Source organism: Schistocerca cancellata, chromosome 4 (genome assembly GCF_023864275.1).
Source record: "Schistocerca cancellata isolate TAMUIC-IGC-003103 chromosome 4, iqSchCanc2.1, whole genome shotgun sequence".
Lineage (NCBI taxonomy): Eukaryota > Metazoa > Arthropoda > Insecta > Orthoptera > Acrididae > Schistocerca > Schistocerca cancellata.
Genome location: NC_064629.1, coordinates 512,046,252 through 512,070,861, shown reverse-complemented (window position 1 = coordinate 512,070,861; position 24,610 = coordinate 512,046,252). Strand labels below are relative to the sequence as shown.

Here is a 24,610-nt window from a genome sequence, read left to right as displayed (position 1 = left end):
GGTAAGGTACTTCTTCCTTTACCCAGATTTCCTGGACAGCCTGCTCATCAAGATACACGGGACAATCTCAAGAGGCAGTGGCATGGTTGCCACTGCAGTTGATACAGTGGGGAGAAGGAGGTGGGCGATCGCCCTCATGAGCCTACCTACCACAGATAACACATCTGGCTGGTTGAAATGATGACACTGGTAGCAGTGTATCGGGTTTGGAATGTACGGTCGGACTGTGATAACTTCACAGCCTGCTTTGATTTTGGACACAAGCACCACTCTATCAAAGATGAGAAAAAGAGTGTGTGTGGGCACTAAGGAGGCACCTACCTTTTTCATCACACGATGGATGGTAATGACACCCTGATCAGACATTTGGATTTTGGTCTCAGTCAGACCATCGAGCAGCCTAGTGTAAATAACACCATGGGAAGAATTCAGAGTTCTATGGGCCTCAACACAAACAGGATAGCCATGGAGAAGTAAAGCGGCAAGCAGTTGCTGTGCTTGTGAATCAGTAGTAGTCTCCAAACGCAAAGTGCCATTGTGTATCAAGAGCAGGATTTCACAGGGCCGGCAACTGAATCAACACCTTTCTGAATTAGAAATGTATTTATTGTTGCAAAGGACTGACCATCTTCAGTACATGGAACCATGAGGAACTGTCATGCAGCTGGGAGGGTCTTTGAATTGGGAGCTTCATTCCATTTACGTTTGGTAGATGTGGACTGCAAAGATGATGAGTGGCTCATTGCAAGAATGTACCCCATGATTGCCAGCATCTCCGATGGCATGCTCCTTCCAACTGTGAGCCCCTTTCACAAGGGGACACAACTGCCTTATGTGGTTGTTCACACCTCAAGTCACACCTCCCAAACACCTGACAGAGGGACCAATCCACAATTTGGGAATGTAACAGCACAGACAATCACCTTCCCTGGACCTGGCCTATACAAGGGGGTATGTGTGAACCCTTCCTGTCGACTCGGGGCTGGGAATTATGCATTACCCAGTCACCTGTTGCACGTCAGACGAGTGGGCCAGCCTTCAGGAGTGCACAGGGAGGAGGAAGATGAAAAAGAGGAGTCTAAAATGCCGAAGTGCAGGAAGGCTGAGAGAAGGTAATAAGGAAAGGAAAAAGGAATGGAAAACAGTGGTACGACTGTTCTTATGTCAGCTACAAACAATGTGGAACATTCCCAAAAACACCCCAGACATGTTCCCCAAGAGAGAGGAAAAAGAATAGCAAGAGGATAGACATACAGCATGGAAGGGAAAAGATGTTGCAAAGGCTGGGGCCCTGTGGTAACCAAGCACGAACCTGCCACCCGCCAAAGAGAGAGAGCCCCCTGGGGGCAGAAAATCTGTGACTGCTCTTATTTTCTCTGGATCAGTCTGCACTCCACTGCCATTAACTTAGGTTCCCCAAGATTTTTATTTCTTGGGTGATAAAGAGGCACTTTTTCTTATTCAGGCGGAAGCCTGCAGTCAGAGAACACTTCAATGTGGTTTTGATACGGCTTAAACATTCTTCTGATGTCTTTGATAAAACAGCAATGCCATGCAGACAATGAAGACACATTGTCCACTGAAGGTGTCAGAGAAGGTTGCCAATCATACACTCTAAGGTGGCTGGAGCATTACAGAGTGCAAATGGCATTGAAGGCAGTCTTTTCCCAGTCAGCCTCATCGGCCTTGATTTGCCAGTAGCCTCTTCATATCCATTGTTGCGAAATACTTGGCTCCTTATAAGCAGACTAGGATGTCAGATAGCGTATGGCGATGAACTTCATCCCACAAGTTCTTTGATCCAACTCTTTTCCGTTTTCCTTGACATGCTGGCACCACCTGATGAATTTCTCTGTTGTTGTGACATACTTTACTAGAAGAGCTTGCTTCTTACTTGCCTTCTGCGATTCCTTTCATCAAGTGTGAGATTTTGTCACATCTGTCATATTTGGAATCACAATGTGGCATACTGTCAAAACATTATGCATCTAAGGCTATTTCATTTCCCCAATATGTTGGGCCCTCTTCTTCAATTGATTTTCCACTAAGTCGACTTATTGCTATTTATCAACCAAATTTTTTATTCAGTTCGGTCTTTAATTTGTCCCATCTATCAAGCTTCTCTTCGTTATTTTCGAGCTGCTGCTGGGCTGTGGCACCCAAGTAAAAGTATACATTTGCCAATCACATCATGCCATGCCTCCTCTTATATTTGACACCTCTATTGAAGCTATTCCGCTGTTTTGTCAGGTCCTGATCAACATCCCCAGAAAACTATGATGGATGGATGATGTGTAGCTAATGTACTGCTGACTAAGAATCCATTTGTCCACTGAATATATGGACATGGGGAACAATACTGTCTGTATTCTGTTTCTGTCCTTGTAGCCAAAGGCCTTTACGTTGCCTAATTAGAGGCATGGTAATGTGCATGTTCTGAACTACCCGGTGTCTTCACCAAACACTGTCATGTCATAACCACAATCAAGTCCAAATCTGAAAAAAGGGTTGTCAATAAAGTAAAACATTTAGCACTGGGACCACCGTAGAGCCAGAACAGACCTGCCTCCTGGAAGGAGAGTGCTGCTATTTATGCAGACATCAAGTGTTAACATTGCAGAATGTGTAAACATTACAAACAGCAAAATTTTGAGAACCTTCTAGAGATGACAAATACAAAATAACAAACATTTGCTGATGATCAGATTTGAACTAGTGACATGCAGCACGTCAGCCAGTGACACACACCACTACTCCAAAATGCATGCAGTATAGCTCATGGGAGTATCACTGTAATAACAATTAACAGTAGAGATGAAAACCCTTAGATTTATAAACTTCAAAAGATGCAAAATCAATTTATGTTTTCTCTTTTGTGTGTTTGTCAGTGGCACTCCAACTGTTCATGCTTCAGCAATACACAAGTAACCACTTACTTAAATGATACTTTTTATTCATTTCACTATTTGAGGAGAACAATATGGTTTGCCTTCCAAGAAAAACTATAGCCAATCTTCTCCCTCATTCAGGAGGATAAAAACACATTATGTATAAAATCATCTTACAGCAATAACAATGACAAAAATAATAAAGCATTGTTATATCCGATAAATAAATTTTATGAGAATCATGCTGGCAAGTTTAAACTAGCTTTGCGTAGCTTATTACAGACTATAATGGAAGGTTAGGGTTTAGCATCCCAATGACACTGAGGCCATCAGAAACTGCTCATAAGCTCAGATGGCAAGATGGAGAAGGAAATCATCCATGTCCTGTTCAAAGAAACAATCCTGGCAATGACCTTAATCATTTAGTGAACAAATGGAAAACCTAAATCTGGATAACCTTACACAGCTATTAACATCACTTCTCCTAAACATTCAGTACACTAACCACTGCACCACCTTGCTCAGTAAAAAAGATTATTAAATGGTATAGGCTACATTACCAATAGATTTATTACCTATATGTGTTATTATACAGTTTCATTCAACAGCTTTCATTCTGTCACACTTCATAAGTATTTTAAACAGTGATTAAAAGAACAAGAAAGAGGATCAGCCCAAAGGGGATTTTGGAATGCAGAACACGATGACATGGACAGTTCCATAATGCACCATTCAGAAAGAGGAACTGGTCATGGGGAGGAAAAAGGCATGGGGGAGGGATTCTAATAATGTAAGTGAGATATCCTAAGAAGTATGATCTGAAACTAAATGGTTACTTCTGATCTGAAGCCCAGTTTGGAGGTGGCCTCTGATACATATGGCCAGTTGATTTATTACCCAGTCCTTGCAGGATGTTTTCAAGTTGTCATAGCAGACTTGATAGTTGACAGATGACGGCTTCATACGTTGCTCTACCAATGGTGGTAAAAAACTATCCATCACAAGACTGGAGAGAGGCAGGGGGAGTGGGTGGGAGGGTTGCAAGGTGGGTTATAAACTTGGGTCATTACCAAAGATTTAGTCGCTGGAGTATGGGGTTTTACGAGATGCAGAAAGGATCTCCCGTGAATTGTTCAAGTTTGAGGTGGTATAGTATGAGAAAGGAATGTCTTTATGATTGGTTAACACTAATGCAAAGGGTATTAGGAGTTGCGTCTACAGTAAGGGAAATACTACACTACTGGCCATTAAAATTGCTACACCACGAAGATGACGTGCTACAGATGAGAAATTTAACCGACAGGAAAAAGATGCTGTGATATGCAAATGATTAGCTTTTCAGAGCATTCACACAAGGTTGGCACCTGTGGTGACACCTACAACGTGCTGACATGAGGAAAGTTTCCAACCGATTTCTCATATACAAACAACAGTTGACCAGTGTTGCCTGGTGAAACATTGTTGTGATGCCTCATGTACGGAGGAGAAATGCGTACCATCACGTTTCCGACTTTGATAAAGGTCGGATTGTAGCCTATCGCGATTGCGGTTTATCGTATCGCGACACTGCTGCTCGCGTTGGTCAAGATCTAATGGCTGTTAGCAGGATTTGGAATCGGTGAGTTCACGACAGTAATACGGAACGCCGTGCTGGATCCCAATGACCTAGTATCACTAGCAGTCGAGATGACAGGCATCTTGTCCACATGGTTGTAACGGATCATGCAGCCACGTCTCGATCCCTGAGTCAACAGATAGGGACATTTGCAAGACAACAACCATCTGCACAAACAGTTTGACAACGTTTGCAGCGGCATGGACTATCAGCTCAGAGACCATGGCTGCGGTTACCCTTGACACTGCATCACAGACAGGAGTGCCTGCGATGGTGTACTCAACGACAAACCTGGTGCACGAATAGCAAAATGTCATTTTTTTGGATGAATCCAGGTTCTGTTCACAGCATCATGATGGTTGCATCCGCGTTTGGTGACACTGCGGTGAACGCACATTGGAAGCATGTATTCGTCATCGCCATACTGGCGTACCACCCGGCGTGATGGTATGGGGTGCCATTGGTTACACGTCTCGGTCACCTCTTGTTCGCAATGACGGCACTTTGAACAGTGGACGTTACATTTCAGATGTGTTACGACCCGTGGCTCTACCCTTCATTCGATCCCTGCGAAACCCTACATTTCAGCAGGATAATGCACAACCGCATGTTGCAGGTCCTGTACGGGCCTTTCTGGATACAGAAAATGTTCGACTGCTGCCCTGACCAGCACATTCTCCAGATCTCTCACCAATTGAAAACGTCTGGTCAATGATGGCCAAGCAACTGGCTCATCACAATACGCCAGTCACTACTCTTGATGAACTGTGGTATCGTGTTGAAGCTGCATGGGCAGCTGTACCTGTAAACGCCATCCAAGCTCTGTTTGACTCAATGCCCAGGCGTATCAAGGCCATTATTACGGTCAGAGGTGGTTGTTCTGGGTACTGATTTCTCATGATCTATGAACCCAAACTGTGTGAAAATGTAATCATATGTCAGTTCTAGTATAATATATTTGTTCAATGAATACCCGTTTATCATCTGCATTTCTTCTTGCTGTAGCAATTTTAATGGCCAGTAGTGTATTTGGCCAGAAGTCTTTGGTCCCATATTGCTGTTGATTCAAAAGATGCCAGCTATGTTACCAACAGTATGTAGGACTATTTCTTGCTACAATTTCAGCGCATAACATCCAAGGAATGCTTTCCACAGAGGTCTGATATGATAAAGAACATATTTTTCCATTCTTCCTAAAATAAATTCCAGTTATCAAATTATGTCACAAACTGACTGGACCTAGAACTTCTCCACTTTATCCCAAAAATGTCTGATAGTATTCATGTCACAACTATTAGCAGGTCATCCAGCAAATTCACCAGATTTTCTCAGAGTGAGGCTGACATATAAAGGGTTTGTTTTGACACTTTTACCACAGTATCATACTTTTGCTATTGGCTGAAATGTTTCTACTGACATCTACATTAATTCTGCCATCAACTGAATGGTCTAAGGGAAAACCAAGTGAATCAATGACAGATTATACTACCATGACTAAATATACCTGTTGCATATTAGGCATTGACTCTTGTGATCACTAGCTGCTGGGAAGTAATATGGTCATGAAAACTCTGTCCTATCAACTAGCATGAGATGATTTTTTTCACTGATCTCTGTAGTAGTTGCAACAAAAGTCCTCCAACAAGAATATCTGGTAGTTGGTTCATACAGTACATTTTACAGTTTGTCAGCTCCTCTGAGTCAATTTTTAAGGGTTGTCAGAATGATGCTGGAGTTTGATATTTCCCAAACATTTCCCTTCACAATAAACCTGGTATCAGCAGACCCATGCAAACATAAATGTGAGATCTGTGAGAGTGTAAACCACAGCCTGGGGGTTGCAAAATAATGCACCATTAAAACTCACTCAGATATCTCCATTGAGTCATTTGAGAGGCAAAAGTATATATTACAAATTGTGGTTGCACTTATATGCCTCACATGCTTAGTCTGATGTCACACAGGACCCTTCCTATTTTTCAGATCCCATTTCTTCACCTTTTGGTCTTCCTAAATCTCTCCATCTTCTTTGTAAAATTACTTCACTTTATTTGATCTTCTTTGCTCAGGGTCTTCTGCCAATCTCACATCCTCCCCATGACACACACACACACACACACACACACACACACACACACACACACACACAAATCCTCCTTACTGCCACAATTTCACACCCTCTTTCCAAGCTCCACACTATTTTCCACATTTCTCTAATTGGCCCTTCTGCTTTCCTGCCCTAGTGAGAATAACCACCTCTCATATAAACACACAACATTTTTGTTTTATGATGTTTTGTTTATTTTTAATCAGGACTTTCCTTTATTGCAGTAATATATTTGTATTACACAGATGGGACAGTATGTAGTAGAGACAATCAGAAAAATCATATCACTGCTGGGAGTTCACAATTACTGTGGGAATTTCATTTGTTAAAAACGCTAACAGCGAAGGGCTCTAATTCTTAATTATTGTATAACAAATATTTCATAAAGGCTGAAGAAGAATTGTCCAGTTTCTTCTGAGTCCAAGAATTCTTCATCAGGTCTTGGTGTCAAGGCAGGATGCATAGCAAGTTTCTAGTTTATCCATGCAAATTCATAGGAAATAAGAGAACAGATAGAAAAAGACAGTGTATCCGGGATTGGCAATGGGTTCCTGTATCTGTGCCATAGAAACAAACACATAAAACACTGTGATCCACTCTCGCGTCTGCTAGGTCAAAGAGCGAGATGTCGATTTTGTAAGGCTTTTGAAGTTATTACATTTGTAGCCAATTAATGTGGTAACAATTGTTGACAATAACTTCTGTTGCAATGGGCTGCAGATCATAAAAAAAGAAATGAAATGATCATATGGCAATGCCAGCTGGGAGAGCCCTTCTGGGATAGTTCAGTCACCTTATGCAAGTCTTTTTATTTGATGCCACTTCAGCAACTTGTGCAAATTATGTGGAGGACAACACAACACCCATTCCCGAGTGGATAAAATCTGTCCCACCTGGAAATTGAACCCAGGGCCCCATGATCTACAGGCAGTAATGCTAGCAACTAGACCATGCAAATGCAATAATAGACACTATATGTGTACGTTTACATGGACATTAAACATTTTCTGTGTGTCTTAGCATTAGACATTGTTACCACAGTTAGTCTGTTAGAAATGTATTAATTTCCAAAGTCACGGAACGTTGTAATTGCTCTTTCACCCAATAGATTTGGAAGTATGGGACATAGTATTTTATATGGTTGTTCCATTAGTGTAAAAACATTTTTCTCCACTTCACATATACAGTGTCCTCAATATGTCCTCGGATTTTGTAAGGGGAATTATAAAAATTCTGTGTGTCAGTTTAAATGGAGGTACACACTGTATTCTTGATTACCTGATCCTGAGAAACATTAATACTCTTCAGCTAGCTGTGGGGAGGGGAAGAGAGATTATAAATAATTGCTGAATATAGCACCCATATTAATTACAAATTAACCACCACAGTTACTTACTTCTTACTAGAAGGATCACCCGCTTTCCAGATAGCATTTGTATCCTCTTGATCATCTTCAACACATTTTTTGTACGCAAATCCAAGACGACAATACAAGGAAACAGCATTTTTTACTGCCTGAGGATCAATCTGGAGTACATTTGCTAACTACGAAGAAAAATGACAAACAGATTTGTAAGTTCAGTAATGGTGTATCAACCACTTATCTTATATACACTTTCTATTTAGTGTAGAACACTGTAAATGATGGAATATTAATATTGTACTAATTACCTCACCCACTGTTGTATGTTCATCAATGGATACAAAAATTTTGTAAAGTAATGTTTCAAAATAATCACCCAGTACACGATTCATTACAAATCCTTTCAAGGGTGGTACAATTATACAGTCATCATCTTCAATAGGAACATCCAGGTAGATAAGGCCCTTCCTGTGATAAGAAGTACAGGTAATGAGAGGATTATTTTGAAATAAGTTTTCTTGCAAGAGAATTTACATCAATACAAGAGACAGTACTTACAAATAGAGATTATGTATCAGATTAATATCAAGATCACCAGCTTTCTGAGTGCCATTATCAATAATTTTATCTATAACTTTCTTCTCTTCTTCACTTATCAACTGCAATAAACAAAGAACAAAATTTATATTTTCAGTTGGGCATTATAAGATCAGTTCTGTTTTCTTTTCTTAAGACTGCCAACAATAAAAAATGGTTTAGTCTTGCATTTAACATATTTCTTGTATTACTGTTTGTGAAAATTGCAACAGCCAGAAAGAGTTCCCCAACTCACTTAGGAATCAGAGGATGTGTATAAAAGTGAAACCATAACAGGCAGTTAAGGTTGCAGAGAGACAACGTGCACATAGGGCCAGCAGTGCCCTCTTTTGTGCGACTGAGCAGGTCAGTGTTATGCCATGCTCAATTGGTACAGAGTTGTCAAACAAAATGGAAATGTGTGAGCAAGTGCAGGTGTGCCTTGTCGACATCAAATGGTGTAATATCAGCATGTGAGCAAGTTCCAACAGGGCCAGAATGATTGGTCTCCGAAAAACAGGTTTGTCTCTCAATGGCACTGCGGTGTGTATGTGGCACACTGTTATGATATGAATGTGTGTATAGAACCAGTGGATAGAGAAGGGTTGTACACAGCAATGAATAGGCACTGGACCACACAATGTGACCACAGTGCAGGATGACCACTATCTCGTCCGCATGGCTGTAACCAATAGAACAGCTTTATACACAGAGCTGACTCACTATTGGAGCATTGTAATGGGTGTGGACATCTCTAAGTTAATGTTTGGACACCATCTGCTGAGGGCTGGACTGGTGACACACACATCATTGTGTAGGCTTCCACTGACCAGAAGCCACAAACATTTCAAACTGTATGTAAAAACCATCACCGACATGCTGAGTGGCAAAATGTGATATTTTTGGACTAATCCCACTTCAACTTGTGCTACAATGACAGCTGCATACGTGGTAGATGCTACAATGGTGAACACAATCAGGCAGACTACATTGTTGAGCAGCATAGTACGTAAGTGTCACATGTGATTGTTTGGGTCGCTATTGGCAATAACATGCAATCTTATTTCCTACGTAAGGCAATCTGAATGGTAACAGCTACATCAGAGAGGGTGTAGTGCCCAAGGAACTGCAGGCAGCTTCACACCTCATATTTTATCAGGACAATGCCCAGCCATATGTGGCAAGGAATTATGGATACCGCAGCTTCCCTAGCCAGCACATTTGCCTGACATGTTGCCCTTCAAACATTTCAGCATGCGGTTTGTTGGCAACTTGTTCATTGAAGTCTTCATGCAACCACTGTCAATGCTTTGTGGATGCGCCTACAAACCATGTGGCAGTGTGTTCTTCAGCAGCATATCCAGAACCTCTTCAATTCCATGACATGACATGTAGAGGATCTGAGTGCCAAATGTGGCAGCTTTGCACTGCACTAAATCCTGGCAGTCAAAGTGTGTGTACAGTTCTGTAATTCTAATGATCTGTATAGTGTCATGTCCCTGACTGCAGAATAAATTTCATTGTAATCATGTCTCTCTTGGTGTTGCACTTTTCACAAACAGTAATATACATTTTCTTCTTCATGGAGCTGAAAACTATGACCTATTACTAATATAAATATGTAAATAACAGTTTGATTTGACATTTATATTTTTCAGTGTGGGGGTGGATATAGGTATTTCTAATCCAGTGTGTGTCAATTGTGTACCACTACTGACTCCATAGGTTATTTATTCATGATGTGTGTGTGTATATATATAACAGACAAGTTCTGTATCATAAGAACTGTTATTGGCAAAATATTTTAATACTTTTACTTCATGATCACTACAAACATGTTGTCCATGGCAGCTTGGTAATCCAATGATTAGTACACCATCAAGCATTATGAATACAGGGCATTTTAGGAGGAATAGTAAATATTTTGAGGAGGTGGTAATGTAGATTAATTCAAACAAAACATCCCATATAACATGTGCCCAAATTTTACTCTTTACAGAGATATAGCTGGTTATAGATATACATTTTCATTTTGCATGTTTGTACTGAAGTTTAGTGCACTGAATATGTGTGGTGAAACCATGTGACAAGTGCTCATTCCCCATCACACACTATGTACACATTGCGGAAACACAAGGCCAGCAGTTTCCACTGTCAGTATCACACAGCATGCACTAGTCACTGAATGGCCCTGCCACACAGCTACAGAAACATGTACACTGCATAACTTTGTCTTGATGTTTGGTTTGTTGGGCGCTCAACTGCACAGTCATCAACACCCATACAAAGTCCCAATTTTTACACAACCCAATTTTTGAACACAGTCCAATCTAGCCACTGTCACGAATGATGAAGAAGAAGAAGATGATGATGAGGAGGAACTGGAGGAGGAGGAGGAGGACACTGGGACACTGTTGCTCCTGGGGTATCGGCGAGGACCATTCGCAACCGTCTCCATGAAGCTGGGTACGGTCCCGCACACCGTTAGGCCGTCTTCCGCTCACGCCCCAACATCGTGCAGCCCGCCTCCAGTAGTGTCGCGACAGGCGTGAATGGAGGGACGAATGGAGACGGGTCGTCTTCAGCGATAAGTCACTTCTGCCTTGGTGCCAATGATGGTCGTATGCGTGTTTGGCGCCGTGCAGGTGAGCGCCACAATCAGGACTGCATACGACCGAGGCACACAGGGCCAACACCCGGCATCGTGGTGTGGGGAGCGATCTCCTACACTGGCCGTACACCACTGGTGATCGTCGAGGGGACACTGAATAGTGCACGGTACATCCAAACCGTCATCGAACCCATCGTTCTACCATTCCTAGACCGGCAAGGGAAATTGCTGTTCCAACAGGACAATGCACGTCCGCATGTATCCCGAGCCACCCAACGTGCTCTAGAAGGTGTAAGTCAACTACCCTGGCCAGCAAGATCTCCGGATCTGTCCCCCATTGAGCATGTTTGGGACTGGATGAAGCGTCGTCTCACGCGGTCTGCACGTCCAGCACGAACGCTGGTCCAACTGAGGCGCCAGGTGGAAATGGCATGGCAAGCCGTTCCACAGGACTACATCCAGCATCTCTACGATCGTCTCCATGGGAGAATAGCAGCCTGCATTGCTGCGAAAGGTGGATATACACTGTACTAGTGCCGACATTGTGCATGCTCTGTTGCCTGTGTCTATGTGCCTGTGGTTCTGTCAGTGTGATCATGTGATGTATCTGACCCCAGGAATGTGTCAATAAAGTTTCCCCTTCCTGGGACAATGAATTCACGGTGTTCTTATTTCAATTTCCAGGAGTGTAACTTATGAACAGTTTCTTCTGTAGTAAAGTTCCAGACTACAAAGCTTAAGGTTAGGAGTTTTATCCCCCACTGGTCCTTTGGTTTTTTCTTTTACTTAATACTTCTATCATTCTAACAATGACAAACCTGCCAAGTCAAGCTGCACTGTTTTCAAGAGTACATGTTTAACTCTAGGTTCCTATCTAACTGGCTGCACAAGTTCAGAAGGGGGAGGGGAGGGGGGGGGGAGAAAGTTAAAACAGTGTGATAAAAAACTGTATGCCTGAGTACTATAATACAACAAATTAAGTGCAAATAATTTAGTTTCATCTTTCCATCTCGCACCACGTTTTCCATTCAATGGTATACTGATTTGGCTTATCAATAAATCGAGAGCATCTTTTTTTCAAGTACTTGGAACAAATACTTTTTAAAATGAGCTTGTCCTTTTTGTACTTGTGTCCTGTGACGTTGTGGTTGCAGTTTATTCTTACGATGGGCACTTTCCTTGTCAAGTAATAATTTTGTACGAAGTCTAATGATTTGCACATTTTTACATTTCATACGATTTTCCAACACGCGAATAATTTCACGTAATTTAAGCATTTCATCTTCAAAAGATGTCTGTGTTGCAGATTCCGTTGTTAGTGATTTTATATGTGTCTCTCGTGTAGTAGCACTTGTAGTAGCTGTTTCTTCTGTGTCAGGAGACAGTTTCATTCTTTTTGCAGTAACACTTTGACGTTTGTATGGCAATTTTCTCTTCATCGTGAGTAGTTGTGGCTTATTCGGCATGTCAAATAACGTAGGAACTGCATTCCATACCAATGTCTTATTTTCCTCGCTCATCAACTGGTTTGACTCGAAATGTAATGCACAAAACTTCACGTTACTGTGCAAACAAAGGACATCTATATTTTCGTAATACGAAAGTAGGCAGCATACATGTTGCTGCACATCAAGGATATTTCCAAAACGTGTCTTTCCCTTATTTTCGTTTTCTAAAGAGCTGGGAAATTCTGCGCCCATGTCCAAAACCATAACCTTCAAAGGATTGATAAGTTTTGCAGTTCCGAGGGAAAATATACTGTTACTTAAGATGGAAAAAGTGTGTTTTCACCTGGGAGAAAGTGTATTTTTAACCGAAAAATCCGGGAATTGTTTTTCCTTGTCCGCGTATACACCCTGTCATTACACTTTTTGAGTATGTGCTTGGCCACCACGGGTCCCCAGCCCTTTCAGCGCTACTTACATTTCTGTGCTGCAAGGCTATCTATCGATTTTTTTTTCCTTCTCTAATTTCCCTTTGGTGGTCATCTTGGTGCTGATTGTGCCCAGACCTGGTTTGTGGTTTTGGACAATCATTTTCTTACCTTCTAGCATTCTACAACGTGTCATTCTTAACTTTATGGTCCCCTGTTGAATTTGATTTGCTACTCCTTTTCCAAATTTTACGGAGTGCGGATCATGCGGGAAAGTTTCCAGTGTGGTGTATATTCCACCTCTTGGGTCTCTCTCTCTTTGCACCCTTCCTTTCTTGCAAAGGTACAATGCCCAAAACCTAACATGGTAGCCATTCTGTTTATGGGGGAGGGGTCATCAAGTATCTGCAAGGCGGTAACCTTCTGACCATGCAGGGATTGTCCTGTTGGTGCCACGCAAGCCAAGGAATGTGTGCCCATTGTGACTGGGGCACAGGGACTCCAGGCAACAGTTCATTGGCCAGATAACTATTGCTGTGGCTGAATGTGCCCATTGGGAGAGCCATCATTCAGAGTTGATGGTACCATGATGTTTCTTCTGCTGGTGGTCACAAGCCCAGTAGCCCCTTCAGATGGGAAAGATTATAATAATGCAGATTGGTATGACCCCACGGTGTTTACTTCCCTGGCTACACCATTGGAAGAGGGTCAAGTCAGACATTGGGGTGCAAAACGCTTCCCCCAATACATGGCCTTTACTGCGACTGATAGGAATACTTTACTCCAATGAAACCATTGTTCTTTGTTGAAAACCTTGAAGAAAAATTGGGGAAGTTGAATCACTGGGGAAAATGCAAAATGGTTCATTATTAATTAAAATTTCCTTTTCTGCACAAACTACAGCTCTCTTCAGGCTTGTGATCATGTAGGTGACTTACCTGTGACCACTGCTCCAAACATCTTTAAACAAGGTGTAAGAAATCATCTTCCACAGAGATCTTACATTCAAAACAGATGGGGAGCTTGGACTGATTTCCAGTGGCAAGACATACATTTTAAGAGACGAGTACAAAAAGGGCCCAATGATAATCATAAAGCTACAGGTGCCTTTATCTTAGTCTTTCAAAGAAATGTCCTGGCAGAGAAGGTTAAGGTCATGGTGTACAGGTATGATGTGATGTGAATCTGTATGTACCACCACCTGAGATGAGATGCTTCAGATGTGCACACTTTGGGTGTATGATATCCCACTGCAGGGTGGATCCAAAATGCAGTAGCTGTGGACAATCACTCCATGAAGGTAGATGTGGTGAACTGTGTGTGTCAGCTGTGCAGGACATCGTACTCTGTGTCCACTAGTTTGTCCAGTTTTCAAGAAAGAACAGAAGACCTAGGAATACAAATCAGTTGACCACCTGTTATATAGTGAAGCACAGAAGGAATATGAACATCTGATTCCTGTGGATATGATGATCAATTATGCTAACATCATGACCATTGTCACCCCTACCTCAAACTTCCCTAAACCTGATATCCCCAACCCTCCTCTCTCATGGTTCACATGGTACATTCTTTGGGAACCAGTTCCCACAACTGACTGGAAGGCCATTCTCAATATTTGGCGTTTACCAGTGACAGGGTTCCTTCTTGAATCTCTCTTCCTGGCAACCTCAGACCAGAGGCCTGACACCAAACAATGGCTGAAGAGCCCATGGCCTGTGGGTCCCAGGACTGTCCACTCTTCATCTGTCCGTGTGCTCAGTGTGGTTAGCCCTTGAGGAACTTTGCTCACCAAAGGCTACAAAGTAAAAGAAGAAGAAGCAATAGAAATAATATAGGGACAGGGCTCTTCTGATACCTCTGGAGATACCAGGTCCCTCCATGCAGTCAGATTCTGAGTGTGGATGTGGTTCTGTCCTCACTGGCTGCAGGCAGTGATCCTACAGCATGACTGGCCATCCTGGCCCCTTCTCACCAAACCTACCACAAGTCACATGGTCATTCAGTGGCATTGTAATAGGTGCTGCTGTCACCTGCCGGAACTACAGCACCTTATATCCTCTTCTTCTGTGGTTTTCATTGCTCTCCAAGAAATGCACTTCAGTGGTGACCATTCTCCAATGCTCTGTGGTTATTGTGTGTTCTGTTGCAAACCGTTCTGGTTTCAAGAGGGCATCTGGAGGGATCTGTACTCTGGTTCCTACAGATGTCAGTGGTGACTAGCTTCACCTTCATTCCTCGTTGGACACAGTGCTGGTGCAAATGAACTCAGCAATTACCATTTACAGTGTTTATGTACTTCCAGACAGGCCACTTACTTATGTTGAATTGACCACATTAATCCAGCAACTCCACCCCCCTCCCCCTTTTCTTGTGCTTGGGGACTTCAAAGCACTCCATCCCCCTATGGGGGAGTATCACATCTTCTCATAGTAGCCTTCGAATCGACCAGTTTCTCACAGACCATGATCTGTGCCTCCTCAGTGATATTTCTCATACCGTCTTCAGTGCCGTCCATGGTACCTTGTACGCTATTGATCCAATGGTCTCCCCCTTAATTTTGTGGCTTCACTACATTCGTCACTACACAGTGAACTTTTTGACAGTTACCACTTTCCAGTGATGTTGTTTCCTTGCCACAATCAGACTGACTGACTACCACATTGGGCACTTCACAGAGTCAGCTGGCCTTTGTGTGCCTCCACTGTTACTTTCACCAGCTCTCTCTTGAAATGTATTGATAAGGTTGTGCAGGGCATCTCGGACGTGATTGTCCACCACACCACTGGAACTGGTATTTGGTATTCCCTTTTTACAGGTCCTTCCCCCCCCCCCTCCCCCCTTTCTGTTTGCCCATTGTCAGCCGGTTCCATGGTGGATCAAAGGCATTGCAGTAGCTATTCAGTATTGCCGATAAGCAATCACATTTAAGTGACTTCATGCTAAGGCTCACTATTTAATCATATGCAGTTAGAAGGAATGCTGGGAGCACTGTGTCTCCTCCCTGGGAATGTATGCCTGTTAATCTCAGGTATGGGACAAGCTCATTGGTCTTATGGACCACCAGCGCTTAACAGCTGTCCCAGGTCTTGCCCTACAGGGTGGCCTTTGTATTGATTCATTGGTTCTTGCAGAACCACTTTGCAACAGCATCGACATCCTCGTACTATCCAGTTACCTTTCTGCTGGAAAAGCAACAACCGTCCGTGATTCAGTTCACAGTCAGATGATCCAACGCTTGAATGTTCCTCAAAGTCAAAATCTCCTCAGGGTCTTCAACTGTCTTTGGCTGCAAGGTGCCTTCCCCTAGCAATGACATGCTAACATAGTTGTCCCAAACCTTAAGCCAGGGGAGAACCATCACTTCTCTGAAGTTACCAGCTGATTAGCCTAATCAGGGTACTCTGTTAGCTATGTAAAAGATAGTTGCCTGTAGATTATGCTGGGTTTTCAAATCTTGGGGACTTTTGCCCCCTTTCAGTGTGATTCCCATGAAGGACAATCCACTACCAACCATGTACTTACACTGGAAACAGTAACCCAACAGGCTCTTTCTAAATGCCAACATTTGCTGCAGTTCTTTTAACCTGCATAATGTTTATGACACCACTTGGTGTCATCACATTTTATTAAATGGACCTCCCTTGACCACTTTTTAATATGTACTGACTCAATGAGCAGACTCCAGGCTATTGACTGATGCTATTCTTGCTGCCCTTTGGTCTCTGCTATTCATGGCCTTCTTGCTGACCTTCATTGTGCTTCCTGCTCAGTTGTCTTTCTCTGCATCCAAAGTCGTATAGGTGTCCCGGGGAATGAACTGGCCAACCATTTGACTAGAGGAACACTAACTCACTTGCCATTTGCTTTGCCAACCCCTGGTGTTGATTTGCAGGTGCACATGAGATCTCCGCTTGCTTGGGAATGAAATGAGATCATTTGGCTGTCTACTGCCCCCATCTAATAAACTCCACACAATTGAGGAGACTGCTGCAGCATGGTGCTCTTCCTTTAGCTTCTCCCAAAAGGAATCCACAGTCCTATGTCGCCTTTGCATTGGTCATATTGGGTGTACCCCTTAAATTGTGGCTGTGTAGCCTGAAAGACAAGCTCATATCTTGGTGGAATGCTTGTGGCCCTCTGTGCTAACTATGGACTTCTGGACTTATTGCCTCTCATACTGGCAGACAGTTCAGAAATGGTTGAACTGGTGTCAGTTTTCTCTGGGAAAGTGGTTTTTATTCTCAGTTATAAGGTTTTAATCTACCTTCGGATCAGGGGTGCGGTGATTGGAGAGAGGTGTCTCCCACAGTATGCTAGGTATGGGGATCCCCAGCCCTACCTCCTTGACTGGGCTCCTTTCATCTCTCTTTTACATTTTTAGTCACATTTAGATTCAGTTTACCTCCTTTCTGCTGCACCACAATTTTCTATTGTGGGAATCACACTTTACTGGATGGTGGACATTCTTGACTGTAACAGATCAGGTATGGGATATTACCTGTTACATGCAGAGCCCCAGGGACACCCATCTGCTGACTTCCCCATCTCCTTCAACTTGCTTGTGTTATATTGACTGTACAAAAGGTGTCCAGTTTATTTTTAGCTAGCTTTTACTGTTATGAATCTTCTGACGAGACCAGAAAACATTGTCAGTAGGCATTTCTGCTTCCATATGTACTGCTCTTAGATTGAGGAACTGATGACCTCATTGTTTGGTCCCTTAACCTCCTCCCCTAACCCCCAATCAAACAGCCAACAAAATTTTCAGAGGAAAAATCAAGGTGACTTTTCAAATTGTGAATCTTGGACTTCTCCAGCATGTTCATTGCAATGTAAATACAATGTTAATCTTCTTAATTGTGTAGGAACTTGGTAGTAACCTCCTTGAATGATACCCCAGCCCCTCTTTCTGTAACAGCCATTTTTGTTTCATTTTTCAGATTTCCGGTCCAACAAACATTCCTCCTTTTAATTTTGCTTCTGGTGATTGAGAAAACTTCTCTTTCTTTGGTTAAGGTTTTCACAAACTGTTTCATCAGGCCTGATGTAATGTGTAGAGACAGTAGTATCTTTCATATCCATGAATTTCTTGTGCAAAATGTCTTCTATCCAGGCTCCGAAGATTTTTGTACAGGTCAGTTAATTTCAGACGTATGAAATGTATGTAATTAATTTATGTATGAAGTGATTTTTTTTAAAAAAATTGGTGTTCATTGTAAATATGATGGGTAATACAGCCTCTTTGTTATCATATTAGGTCTCAGCATAGAAAAAAACCACAGGACTAAAACTTTTTCATAAAAACATGTTTTTTCATCATGACCTGTGTAATTGTCAGATTGACTTTAAAGTTTAGTTGATGACATAGAAGCCCTTGATTAGTTAATGTGTTTAAAACTTGAACTAGGTAATTGGTATCATCATATTTCTGCACAGTCCAGTTAATCAACCCTTATTTACATTTTTACTCTACATGCTACAGTAGATGTGTGTTAATGGTTGCAGTTTGGTTATTCTTTGGTGGTAATACTATCCTTGAGGTGAGAGTAGGTCATCAAAGAAGGGATAAGTTGGTGTGATATCTCTTAGAACACGCAGAAATAGTTAAATTGCTGTGGAAGGAGTGTTATAGGGTAAAAACTGTAAGGACCAACGAAGACTGGAATGCATAAAACAGATTGTGGTGGATACTGAGTGTAATAGTTTTCAGGAGATGAGAAGTTTAGAACAAGATAGACAGAGATGGTGGACAACATAAAAGTAGTCAACAGATTTATGACTTAAAGAAGTAATAATAATAATAATAATAATAATAATAATAAAACTGACGGAGGAAGTCAAGGACATGTGGCATCAGGATAAAGTTGCCATTATACCAATTATACTATCAACTACAGGAGTCATACCACACAATATCCACCAGTACATCAATGCAATACAGCTTCATCCAAACTTATATATACAACTACAGAAATCCGTAATTATTGATACATGTTCAGTCACCCGAAAGTTCCTAAATGCAATATAACATATACCGTACAGTTAAAAGGAAGTCACGCTTGATCAAGGTCCACGTCACTTTCCATTTTTGACCAGACATAACGTCTGAGAAAAGAAAGAAAGAATAATAATAATAATAATAATAATAATAGTTGTCAATATGTAGTGGTTTTGTGGCTCTGTGCAAGTGCTAGATTACAGATCCAAAGAGCTAAGGGTTTGAGCCTGGTCAGTCCAAGGACTTTTATTTGGTCATTTATCACTTCTTTCACCTTTGACAATGTTTATTAATGTGAAAAGTAATTAATTGTATCATCGTTTTGAGTCCATGTTAAACTGTAATTCTCCCCTATAACAGGCTGGGTAAGTTGGTTCAAAGTACCGTGCCTAGCAAAACACTGTGGTGTTCAAGCAGATCTTTGGGTTGATGACTGCATAACCCGTAATGGTGGTGATGGAAAAAAAAAAAATGGGTGTGATACTATCTGTTATTTGTGTGTTGGCACTGTACACAGAAGAAATGTCATCTTGAAGTGTATGCATTATCAATCATTTTGTTTTTTTGAAGCTCTAACAGTAGCCAAGTAGACAAAAATGATATGAAAGCCAATAATAATAGTGTATGGAATATTTCACACAAGTGATCCTGCTGATTAATTTTACTTCTAGTTCTCACAAACAAACTAAAGATCTCTTGTATGCTATAACTGCTTTATATCTTTGCACTGCATGATAGCAAGTAAATGTTGTGTTACTTCATGAAAATGAGCATGATAGTTGTGATCAGGGATTAAATGCGCTTAACTTTCTTCACTATGTTAAAAAATTTATGTTTTCTCTACTCCAAAGTGACCCAGAGGATGCAGTATAAACCTGTTGAGGATTAAGATGTGGTTCATAGTATTCTTCCAGTTCTGAGTATTGACTCTCCTTCAATCTGTTAATTTCTTAAGCTATTTTCTCAAGAACTGAGAAAAGCTTTGCTAAAAGAAAAAAACTAAATTAAAATAATCTCAATGTTAGCAGGCATGTCAAAATTTCTGAAAATTTGTGTTTCAGTAACTGTATACTGTAATTAGGTATAACTAATGTTTCTCAACGAAAATCTCAAAACCATGAACTCAAACTTTGCAAATCTCTATTTGTAATTCAAGCTGCTTACTTACTTTAATAACCATCCCTTCTACCCGTTAAGTATTCAAGTCACAAAAATCACTCTAAATATTATCAAAGAATGGAAAATCTAGGAAGGAATCATAAGGATAGGTTGCTACTCACCATGTAGTGGAGATGTTGAGTCGCAGATAGGCTCAACAAAAAGACTACTTAACACTTAAGCTGTTGGCCAGATGACCTCCTCCTGAAATGGACAACCTCGGCAGCCAGAGACAGTGGTCATGTGTGTGTGTGTGTGTGTGTGTGTGTGTGTGTTTCCCCAGAAGAAGCCCTTGTGTCTGACAGCTTACTGGTTTAGTAGTCTCTTGGTTGTGCCTGTCTGCAACTCAGCATTTCTGCTATATGGTGAATAGCAATCTATCCTCTTAATGATATTGTCTGTATCGTATCAGTCTGGTAAAGCACTTAGAAATTGTATAAGAATGTCAAAGTAGAATAAATGCATTGTTAATGGAAGTGCATTATAAATTTTAGTTAACATATTTACTTCGCATATTAAAACCAAATACAGAGCCATATGTTGACATATAGTGAATGAGCATTGGCTGTAATGTGTGTGTGTGTGTGTGTGTGTGTGTGTGTGACTAGCATGTCGGAACCAACCATATGACTCCATCTATGTAGATGCCAAGTAATTGTATCTCTAGGCAAGTGTAACTTTTCTTCCAATCGACTGTTCACAATGAAACAAAGCCTGTGTGTGAGATGAAGATTTAGTGAATGCAGTATTTAAAACTTCATCACAATCTGTTCACTAGTGTTTATATGTAATGCGTACAGAGATAGCCAAACACAAATATTCCAAAAACTGTGTTAATAAGTTTTATTGCTTGTCTTGTAGCATTTTTCTCACTATTTTTAGTATACAAATGCTGGGATCTAACAGTTACATCATAAGTGGTATTACTGTGAACGTGTGGGGGGGGAACAATCGAGAGAAATTCAACATGCCACAAGTTCGGACAACATTGGTAGCTAATAGTATTAGCCTCCATGTGTATAAGAGAACTATAGTTGCTGAAATGTTTTTGTTACAGTTCAGCACAATCTGTACATGCTGTTTTAGTTGCTCAAGTACTCTAGTTCCTGTAGGCCATTGAACATTTCACATGAAATTAACTGCATATTTAACCCGTGTGAAGCTTTGTTGGTAATCTCATGGTATATAGGCATCAGTACACTGCATTTAGTTGAAGCAGCTTGTTGTGGAGAGCGTGTCAAACTTCAAGTCATTTGTGGATATCTTGAAGTACATATTTTATCAATGAAGGTTTTAGATTCTATCATAGTGAAGCTTAGGAATTACCACCCAAGTAATGGAGTGCCCATGCAGGTCCAGTTGTTGGGGAGAGAGATACTGGACAAGAATTTGTTTGAAAATTCTTAGAAAGAGTAGTTCATCAGCAAAGAAGTCCACAGCACCCATTGCACCTGAAGTTCATGTTTTCTCTGTTTGGTGCCAAATGGTTAGCACCGCAGGGTATCATCCATTCTTGATTATGATTGAGAATCATGGAACTAGGTTTCCTGAACTGTGAATTGGTCAATGCTACCTGCTCTTTATGCCTTTAAGCTCTGTATCTGTTTCAGTAATCATCATTAGGCAAGATAGTGAAACTTTATGTGATACAGGGAACAAGGATCTCAACTTAACTATGTAGATAATGAAAATTATAGAGCTATCTTTTAAAAAAGGAGTCAAATTAAGTATATGTGCTGCGGAGATGTGTGTTCTTTTGGAAAAACACTGTTAGTAGTTCATCACTGGGGCACATCGTCACATGAGAATTCCATTGACTCCAACCATTCTTTCATCATTCTCACTGGGTGAAAGGGCATAGTGTTTGACATTGAACAGTGAGGATCAAATCCAAGTCTGATCATCCATATTCAAGTTTCCAATGGTTATATTCATAATGCCAACATTTCATTTTCGGAACAAGTCCATAGCTAATTTCCTTCCCACCCTTGCCCAGTATGAGCTGGTATTCCATCCAACACTCCCAAATGAAGGGAAAATGTCACTGACTTGCAAAAGGGTAGAAGAAGAAATTGTGTTCTAAGTTCCTTAACACCATAAAGCATTCCAGCAAGCTGCAGCTACAAGAAAGACTGCCAGTCAGACTAGAGCTTTTACACTGCCAAATAGTGATCTGTAGGGCTGCACCTGAGGCTTCACTGCGACCTGTGATGTAGCAAATTACTGCCCATTCCTCATGGGGCAGTCAGACTGTGCATTATCTGTCTCTTTAACATCTCACTAGGAACCTTAAATAAACCTACCTCAATATTTTCTATTTGTTCTAAGAAATGAGTCGGTTTCCTTATGGAGAGATTCAATCTGTCCCCTTCCTTGACACAAGGAGAACCAGGTCAGCCCACATAAAAATGATAATGTTGCCATCATTGGCTGTGTGGGAAAGATACTGAAGCAAATTGTGAACTACAGCTTCATCTGAGTTTTTCAATCCAGGCAGCTTCTTAAAATATTTCCATGTGGGTCCATAAAATGTTATTCCGCACATGACACCATGACTACTCTGCTGGAGATGGGAGAACAACAGTCTTCAAAAAACTCCTTAGGTGAGTCTTCCTGTGAACATATTTCAGTTTTTGTATGGTCCTTATTTTCCAATGTTACTTCATAATATTGAGTATATGATGTGTCGTCTTTCTGGTTTGATCAGGGAAATAGCGTTCCTCAACAAGAAGTTAAAAGTCTGACAGTCTCTGCAATTGCAATTAATAATAGGGTTCTCAGTGCTTCTTCTCCTCCTCCTCCTTTTTTTAAAAAAAATAATTTGTGTTTTCTTCAACAACTTACATGGATTATTTAAAATTGCATAAAACTGGGGGAACTCTTTCAATTTTAAAAGACCTGATGAGATATCATATTCCTGACAAAAGCTTATTGGACTGTCTCACAGGAGAAATCCTATAGCACAAGCCTTTGAAAGATTAAGTGTTTCAAATCGCATCATTCACAGGGCATAATGAAGTGGAGAGAACTGCTTTATGCTAAAGTTTCTGTGAGCCTTTGTGTCAACACAGCTGTACTATAGGTAACTAGTTGACAGGTCCTTTTGATTGTTTCTGTATTGTTATGAATAGGTTGAGTGTTCTCAGTACGGAGTACAGATCCATAGCTAGGTAAGACCAGCGGTGTGGCCACCCCCTCAGCACCTCTTGCACATACTTTTTTGTAGGGTGGTAGCTCCCTTAGCCTTCAAAGTCCATCCTCTGTTGACAATGATAGAAGTGGGTGGGCTCTTCTGCTATTTTCACCATACTGAGGTGTTTTTTTCTACCACCCTCTGCTGTTGATGGTGTTAAAAAAGTATGTAGTGGTCAGCTGCCCAATCTGAGAACACTCACTGTTTCTGTAATAGCCAAACATACTTAATTATCCTCGCCTGTACCATCAGGAGGCTGGCAAAGCTAGGCAGTTCAGCTGGCCTACAAATCAGAGGCACAGTTGAGTAATTCAATTGTGTCAACCAAGCACAACTTGAAGTTCAAAACAAAAGTGACAATTGATAAATAAACCCGTAGCAACTGCAGTAGAGTCCTGCAAGTGTGCGGCCCATCCATGTGGTGTGCAAGTGTGTGCGGTGTGAGAGAGAGCATAAGTAAACTCGCAAACATGGGCAGCAGTTGCCGAAGATGACCAATGCTGCTTCTGAGCAAGTGAGAACTTGTCAACAATCACACTGATGCCGTGTGCCTTTCCACAGCCGTCCAGATTTCTCACAGTTGCACACAACCAATGAATTAGCAGTATGTGCATGCGCAGTGTGCTTCCCTTACAACCAGAGCAGGACAGAATTTATTTGTATGATGAATAACAAATACAGATAAAATTTTTGTTCATTATTTGTGAGTAACAAATGAAACTACGGTATTTATTTGAAACAGTATTCATTTACATGAATAAAAATATGTATTTGTCATCTGGGACTAGAAAGTGTAATGAATAATTTGTAAATTTGAAATCCAGCAATATTTATTGGCACAGTTCATTGTTATTTATTAAACAAATGTACATTTTCTTGCTTTTAAACATTTTGTTACTTTTAAATCAGTCTTTAGAACAACTCTCTTTTTTTCCCAAACATCTCACCGGAAAGTTTATTTCTTTCGAAGATTTGGCATTGTGACACAGTAAAGAAAATGCATTCTACATCTTCAAAGAGTATATATGTGTGTTATATGTCCTGAAATTGTCTTTATTTCAGAAAAACAATGGAAGACTTTCAAATCACCTGCAAAAATTGAGATATCATCAGTTCTGGTGTAGTTTTGGCAAAGAAATTCATTATGATTCCACATTAGCTTCTACTCCCAAATAATCTTCAAAATAAATTTTGTTGTTCAAGGGCAGCAATACAAGTGAACTAC

At 41.1% G+C, this 24,610-nt stretch overlaps 1 protein-coding gene across 1 annotated transcript in view; it reads right to left on the bottom strand.

Moving 5' to 3' along the window:
- The window catches only part of LOC126183427 (protein FAM91A1), a 182,895-nt gene that overhangs the window by 82,579 nt on the left and 75,706 nt on the right, over positions 1-24,610 (bottom strand). The window contains exons 4-6 of the mRNA XM_049925401.1: positions 8,532-8,632; positions 8,282-8,441; positions 8,007-8,155 (exon numbers count right to left, since the gene is read on the bottom strand). Of these exons, the coding sequence (XP_049781358.1) occupies positions 8,007-8,155; positions 8,282-8,441; positions 8,532-8,632 (410 nt within the window). The remainder of the gene's footprint in view (positions 1-8,006; positions 8,156-8,281; positions 8,442-8,531; positions 8,633-24,610) is intronic.